General features: G+C 40.3%; 1 protein-coding gene across 1 annotated transcript in view; it reads left to right on the top strand.

Moving 5' to 3' along the window:
* DYNC2H1 (dynein cytoplasmic 2 heavy chain 1) overlaps positions 1-7,776 on the top strand; it is a 427,915-nt gene that overhangs the window by 228,623 nt on the left and 191,516 nt on the right. Inside the window, exons 80-81 of the mRNA XM_019530264.1 lie at positions 3,172-3,247; positions 4,736-4,947. Of these exons, the coding sequence (XP_019385809.1) occupies positions 3,172-3,247; positions 4,736-4,947 (288 nt within the window). The remainder of the gene's footprint in view (positions 1-3,171; positions 3,248-4,735; positions 4,948-7,776) is intronic.

Genomic DNA, 7,776 nt, shown 5'->3' with positions numbered 1-7,776 from the left:
ACCTACATTGAACACCTTCAAAAGTAAATTAGATGCTTATCTTGCTGGGATCCTATGACCCCAGCTGACTTCCTGCCCTTTGGGTGGTGGGGGCTGGACTCGATGATCTTCCAAAGTCCCTTCCACCCAACGTCTATGAAATCTATGAAACTTCACTTCATAAATCTACCAGATACAAAAAATCATGAATTAAATATAGACATTGGATTTATGGCACATTATAACCTGCCTGCCATTTGATAGCCCTAGGTGATCTCTCTACCTTTTACCAGCTACATTCTATCACCAGGTCAACATTCCCCTTCCCCCCCCACCTACCTCTCACCTATTGCCTCCCATAGCCTCTGATCCTCACTGCCATACATTTGTATTTTGACAGAACTGCATTTTGCATATTGACTTCTATTCTATCCTGGAGAATACAAAACACCCACTCTCACTATGCCTGAGGAAGAGTATTTGTACCTGAGTGTGCAAAGAACAATTTTTTCCAACTATTTATTTGGTCTAATAAAATATATTACATTTACCCAAAGAACTTTGCCTGTCTGTCATAAGAAAAATTCACTTCCTAAAAGGGAATTAAAGACTAACTGAGACCTGTAAATTATTACGGGTGGGATGGATAGCTAGTCTTGGTGGAGACTTTGGAAAGAAAGTAATACAGCAAAAGCTTTGTTATCTGGCACCCATGGGGAATCGGGGGTGCCAAATAACAAAATACGCTGGTTACCCAAGAGGCCGCCTCTCCTGCTGTGTCCAGTGCACCACTGCCCCTCCTCCTGTGTCACTGCTGCGAGGGACAGGGATGGGGGCAGAAGCGAAAGGAGAAAAGAACTGTTATTGTGGAGGCTTGGCAGCACAGGCTGCTTTACCCTGGGCCATGGGTGCTCAGCGAAACCAGAAGTGCCACAGTGGGCACTTTCGGTTTCACTTTTACCTTACAAGCCGGCACGCTGGTTAATAGGTCATGCCAGCTTGTAAAGTGCCGAATAACGCAGCTTTTACTTTAATTCTAAGAAAGGAGAGTGGAAGTTTACTATCTCACTAATCATTGATAAAAAGGAGGATGGGATTATTTACATGATTAATCTTAAGTACTGTACTGAAGGTCCCTCAGTAGAACCCCAGTATGCATTTCTTTCTTTCTTTTGCCAACTGGATCCATGGTGAAGAAAGCAGAGGTTTGTGGTGTGTGGGCTCTTTATAACAAGGAATCTGCCCTGTGTTTGACTTATTTTTGAGTCATGACTATTTAAACACGATGTGCAACTTTAATTTTCCTCTGACTGAGGCAGCAAAGTTTGAGTGTTTAAACCGAGGCCAAAAACAGGAAGCTAAAGGGATTGATCCTAATCTCAATAGTGTTTGGTGGTACTGCTGCAAAGCCTCAGGGATGCTTGGTTTTTAAGAGAGGCAATTTAAAACATTGCCTTAAATCATCAAGAGAAAATTCTTGATTTGAGTAATCTATTTTAATCAACATTTCCACTTGTACTTAAGTTACTTACAAATATGTGCCATTGCTGTTTGGAGATTGTAAGATTTCTTCTGATCCAGAACACACAGTCCTGCTTCTGAGGGTAGGCTGTTGATGGTGATGTTACCCATCTTTTCTGTAGTGCTATAATTTGGTGGTTAGAACACAACCAGGAAATTGGAAACTTGTGATTTTAGGTCTGTCTTAGCCTTTGGGGATTCATACCCTAACCTCTTTACTTCCTAGGCAAGCATCCTATTTGCTAAATTATAAAATAGTCTGGGTGAGGTTTTCTTCCATGTACCGTGTTAAAATGGGCCATTGGATAGCTAAAAAAGCAGGAGCCATGGTGTAAAGATGTGAGAGGGAACATGCCTTCTGCCTCAAACCTTCTAACAGCCTTGATCTGAGAATAAATCCCCCCATTTGTTGCTGGACCCCATTAACTCTTGTTTTGAGTTCTGTAAGTCAGCTATTATTTTTCCCTTTTAATAGATATACCATACCTTTTTGTTTGTATATATTATTGACTATACGTTAGAGAAAAGTGTTCTGAAGACCAAACTGGTCAGTTAAGTAATGGATCATGATGAATAAGAGCATGATCAAAGAGCAGTGACATATCCTTATACTGTGTTTTACTACTCCTGTTCCTTTTTTTTTTTTTGTCCTTTTGTTTTGCTTGGGTCTATTGGTTATCCAGTGTTGGGTCTGTTGCAGTGGTTTCAGCAATTTATTGAGCAAACTGAACAAATCTATGCAGTATCCCTGTATTTAATATCTATGTTTACAGCAAACCACCAAGGTATTTCATCAAGGTATATTATCATATGTATTACAGAAATTTCCATATAATTTATCAATATTATGCAGCTTAGTTTCTTCCAGTTTCTGAACTGTTTTTGAATTTAGCAACACTGCAGATACTCTGTCTCAACAAGTTCCTGGCAGGCCATGTATGTGTGGTGGGCATCAATTATAAGCTTACTCATAAATCTGTCTTTTTGGTATGTTTTCTTCCTGGCTCCAAACAGTCTTAGAGTTTGGGGCCATTTTAGCAGAAGTAAAAGCATGATGGGATTTGATTTATTACTTAATATAAGTATGTAGTCATTGCTTTTCCCATAATTTTTCCTTGGTATAGAGGTTACTTAAAAGGCAGAGGAGAATGATCAGCATATGGTGTGAGCAGTGGTTTGAAAACCAGACCTGCGTATTAAAATCCCAAAGGGAACTAGAATTCAAAAGGCCATCAAGAGTAAGGGAGTGAGTCAGTGAACTGTCTAGTAATAGTTGTCAACAAGAGGTGCAATAAGCACTGTTAGGGAGGGCCGAGTCTCATGTTTACATAAATAATTTTCCAGTAGCTTTTCAGATTATCATAGAATTAAAAATATATTTATTTCTATAATGGGAAATGATGTCAGTTCTACTCAGACAAACATACACATGATGGAATTTATTTCGTAGAACTAAGTAAATGTCTTGATAGAGATGCTTCTGTCATACTTCCTTTCTGCATTCCTGTTTGTGTATATCTAGACACCGGTTTATAAATGAAATAGTTCTTTTTTTCTTGGTCTGAAACCATATACATATTGTACAAGCAGTTGTTTTTGTATGCTTTTTCATTTCATTTAATATTTACTGATGCCTGACTAATTAACTTTGTTTTGTTTATTTTATGTCAGGGTTGGACCAAGTTTTATGAATTTTCTTTATCTGATCTCCGTGCAGGGTATGACATTATTGACAGGCTCTTTGACGGTAAGGCACTCCTGCAAGTTAACCAACTCCTTTCTCTATCCCAGCTAATCATTTTCTGGGTTTCTTTAATTTTAGATCTCAATAAAGTTAGCAGAGTGTAGATTGTCTCTAAAAGCACTTATTTTGATGAAAGCTGACTGAAGGTTGATAGTTCTGGCCATGAACATGCATTCAGTTGCAGCAATTTCCAGGAAATTTGTAGCACTGGAAAATGTGGTGAGGTGGGAGAGCTTGAGGCATTCCAACTCTCTGTCTGGAAAGCAAAAAAATCACCTTAAGGCAGGCTCTTTAGCCAGAGGCTGATAAGGAACTGCTTCTTTGCTTCCCCACCTACATGCAGGCCCAGCTCTTGCCCTGGGACCCTGTGTAGCCCCTGTGTAGGAGTAGGAACCAGGGCTATCAAACACAGCCTGAAGCCACTTGATAGCTACAAACCATCCTGGATACCCAGGGTGGTTGGAACTGAGAGAATGCCCCCACTTTGAGCCCCTGTCCCATCCTCCTTCTGATCATTTTTCAGGGTTTGACACCCTATTCCAGCTCCAAGGAAATGTGCCCAGCCATCTCCAGTCAGTGCAGACCAGGGTCATCTGGGAGCTGTGCACAGGGCAGGAGGCAAATATGCTGAGACTTGAGCCTTCCTCAAGCTTCTGGTCATAACAGTTGTAGTGAAGATGGCTTTTCCCAGAAGAGATCATTGCAGTGTTTGGAGTGTTGATAATGAACAGAAACAGCTTGAGTTTAATACTGAATCAAGTAATCCATTCATCCACAATACAAATCACAACATTTTAGCTGTTTTCATAGTTTTCAAGAAGTATGATGGGGAGTAAGAGAAAACATATATTTTATTCAGCACTGTAAGCTATACATAAATAAAGTGTAACTGTTTGAATTAGCAAGGACATCAGTAGAAACAACATTAATTTTATATACCATGTTATGTGATCTTTATGATCACAAAAGATCTTAGCTTCTTATATTTCATCTGAAGATGGCATCTCCATTAACAGTCTCCTTCTGGTAAGTTATTCACTCAATCATCCCAGTTATTTTATGAGGTCTGATAGGACTGCAGCCTAAAGCTTTAGAGTTGTGAAGTACTAAGCAAGATGGTAAAAGGATGCAAATTTGTAATGGCTCCCAATCAAATAGTGCTTTTTGTTCTCCAGATGAATATGGTTGATGAACACATCTACATAGAAAGTACCTCACAACTTCTTTAATATGTCTGATTTTCAATTGCATTTAAAAGAAGTTAGCTTAGGCTCTTATCATTGGGGAAAATAACTTTTGTAAATAATAAAAATTAAGCTATTACAATATTTAATGTTATTTGGGTACAAGTTAAGAAACAAAATATGTAAGGATCAGTTATTGGATGTCTTTGTATTTCTTTATGCCATGGAAGATTAACTATAACAACAGGGAAATGTTTATCTCACAATGCAAAAGGTTAAAGTAAAACTAACATTTTGTATCTTTTAGGTGCCAAACATATTCAGTGGGAGTTTGTGCATGGTTTGTTTGAAAATGCCATTTATGGAGGCCGCATAGATAATTACTTTGATATGAGAGTCCTTCGGTCCTATTTGGAACAGCTTTTCAATTCCACCATCATTGGTGGTTCACATCTCAGGGGCAAGAAGATGACCAGATTCCCATGTTCGATCTCTCTACCCAATTCCTGCAGCATTTTGGTAAGTACGCACGCCATGTCGTCAGACATTGAATTTGAATTTTTTTCTTGCAGTGCTGTCTTAACAACTGAACATGCTAATTAATGACAGACTCTTGCAAGGTTCTGAAGTCTACCTGAAATCTGTGGGAAATGAAGGTGTTTTGGTCTAGGCTTGTGAAGTACCAAAGGGACCATATCCAAATCAGCCTAACAGATGCCTCCTTTTTAGGCTTCAACAAACTTACAAAATTGGTGTCCCAGCTAAGGGACCCAAATAGAGAGAAATAGAGATCTAGGATTCCCGTGTAGTGAATGAGGAGAATTAGACAAGTGCAAATGATAATTCAGAATGTCTGGAGGCTCAGCAGGGAGGCACCTAGAACTAGCTAATAGAAAACACTGAGCACAGGTTTATGGCTGAAATCCTGTTCCTCCTCTGAGTTTAAGCACCCAACTAAGCACTACACAATAGTGATTAGAGCAGTCACTAGGAAGGGGAAGATCTGAGTTCAAGGCCCTTCTCAGCTTGAGAGAATAGTAAAATCCATCTCCCAAGAGAAATCCCTGAGTTATCCTCCCCTCTGTTTGAAGAAAAAGGACCACTGTAGAGCCAAGAGTTCAAGAGCTCCATCTTCTTTGGAACCACCCTTCGGGTAGTTGAAGGCTGTTGTCAAATCCCCCCTCAGTCTTCTCTTCTGCAGTCTAAATAAGCTCAGTTCCCTCAGCTTCTCCTCATAAATCTTTTGCCTCAGCCCCCTGACCATTGTCATTTCCCACTGCTGGACTCCTTCCAATTTGCCTGCATCCTTTCTGTGGTGGGGGGCCCCAAACTGAACATGGTACTCCAGATGTAGCCTCACCAGTGCTGAATAATCACTTCCCTTGATCTTCTGGCAATGCTCCTACTAATGCAGCCCAGTCTGCCATTAGCTTTCTTTGCAGCAAGGGCACACTGCTGACTCATATTCAGCTTATTGTCCACAGTAACAGCTAGGTCCTTTTCTGCAGAGTTGCTGCTTAGCTGGTGAGTCTCCAGCCTGTACCAGTGCATGAAATTGTTCTGTCCTAAGTGCAGAACTTTGCACTTGTCCTTCTTGAACCTCACAAGTTTCTTTTGACCCAGTCCTTCAGTTTGTTGAGGTTTCTCTGAATCCTCCAGTGTATCTACTGCTCCACCCAGCTTGTTGTCACCTGCAGACCTTGCTGAGGGTGCACACCATCCCGTCTTCCAGGTTCTTGTTGAAGATACTAAACAAAACTGACCCCAGGGCCAACCCTTGGGGCACTCCACTTGATACTGTCTGCCAGCTAGACATTGAACCATTGATTACTAGACTCTGAGCCTGATGATCCAGCCAGTTTTCTATCCACCCATTCATCCAACCCATACTTCCTTAACTAGTTTGCAAAAATGTTGTGGAAGACTATATCAAAAGCTTTGCTAAAGATAAGGTATATCATGTCCAATACTCTTCCTGCATCCCCAGAGCTGGTCATGTCATCATAGAAAGCAATCAGGTTGTTCAGGCATAACTTGCCCTTAGTGAATCCATGCTGACTGTTCCTAATCACCTTCTTCTCCAAGTGCTTAGAAGTGAATTCCTTGAGGACCTACTTCATGATTTTTCTGGGGACTGAAGTGAAGCTTACTGGTCTGTAGGTCCCTGAATCCTTCTTCTTCCCTTTCTTAAAGCTGGGCACTCTGTTTGCCCTCTTCCAGTCATCTGGAACCTCTCTCAATTGAAATGAATTTTCCAAGATAATGGCCAGTGGCTCTGCAGTCACATCCATCAATTCCCTCATTGTGCATTGTGTTAAGCCCCATGGACTTGTACATGTCCAACTTCTCTAAATGGTCCTTAATCTGTTCTTTTGCCACTGAGGGCTGCTTACTCCTACCCAAACTGTGTGACTAGGTGCAGTAATCTGGGAGCTGACCTTGCCTGTGAAGACTGAAGTGAAAAAGGCATTGAGTACTTCAGCCTTTTCTCTTCTAACATAGCTAGGCATGTTCTGATCAGATCTGACTTTATTTGACTCCTTCAGGGAGTTGGGGAGAATTTAGGGGCCTCTCCAGCTCTACTTTGGATCTCAGAAGAGCTTAGGCAGGAGTTATCTGACTATCTCTTCAGATTGGGTGCCTTTGTACATGGATGAAAGCTTAAATTTAGGCATCTAGGGGCACTTTCTCCTATAAAGTAGAAGTACTGAATGAGTTCATTAGCTTCCATGGTTAGGTAGTTGCTGGGCAAGGTATTCCTGGGAATTTAAAACCTACCTAAACCTTGTTTTGGCACCTGAATCTCTGGATTTAATTGTTAATGACTTTTATAATTTGAGAAAATTCTGATTTAAATTAGTGGCACATGGGAACTTTGAAATATTTTATCTAGAACCAAATTTGGTGGACCCAAGTATCTTCTAATAGAGACTATTCAAATTAGATGTAACACCACTGAATTTGGGAAAATTGGTTTCCTTAGATGTGTGTATTTATTGTCTGCTCTTAAAAATATTTAGGACTGTCTGCATTGAATCAGGACTTAGGACCAGATATTCAATTTAGTGTAAATCACTGCACTCAGATTAAATGGGGCTATGCCAGTTTAAGTCATCTGCTGCCAATGTACCATTATGCACCTGAAATATATAAAAATATGTCTGTGTATATACATACACAAAAGCACACCCAAGATGTAGATCAAAATCCCATTTGTAACACTGTGTATAGTTTCTCTCTCATACACACACATGCTACATGCCACACACTTGCATGACAACTTGTTACTGTGGAAGTGATCGTACAGTGTTACAACAAGATTTCATAGAATCATAGAATCAATGAGTC

Source organism: Crocodylus porosus, unplaced genomic scaffold, assembly GCF_001723895.1.
Source record: "Crocodylus porosus isolate Cpor-Errol unplaced genomic scaffold, CroPor_comp1, whole genome shotgun sequence".
Classification (NCBI taxonomy): domain Eukaryota; kingdom Metazoa; phylum Chordata; order Crocodylia; family Crocodylidae; genus Crocodylus; species Crocodylus porosus.
Note: the sequence above shows the minus strand (reverse complement) of the source record. Positions and strands in the feature narration are given on the sequence as shown.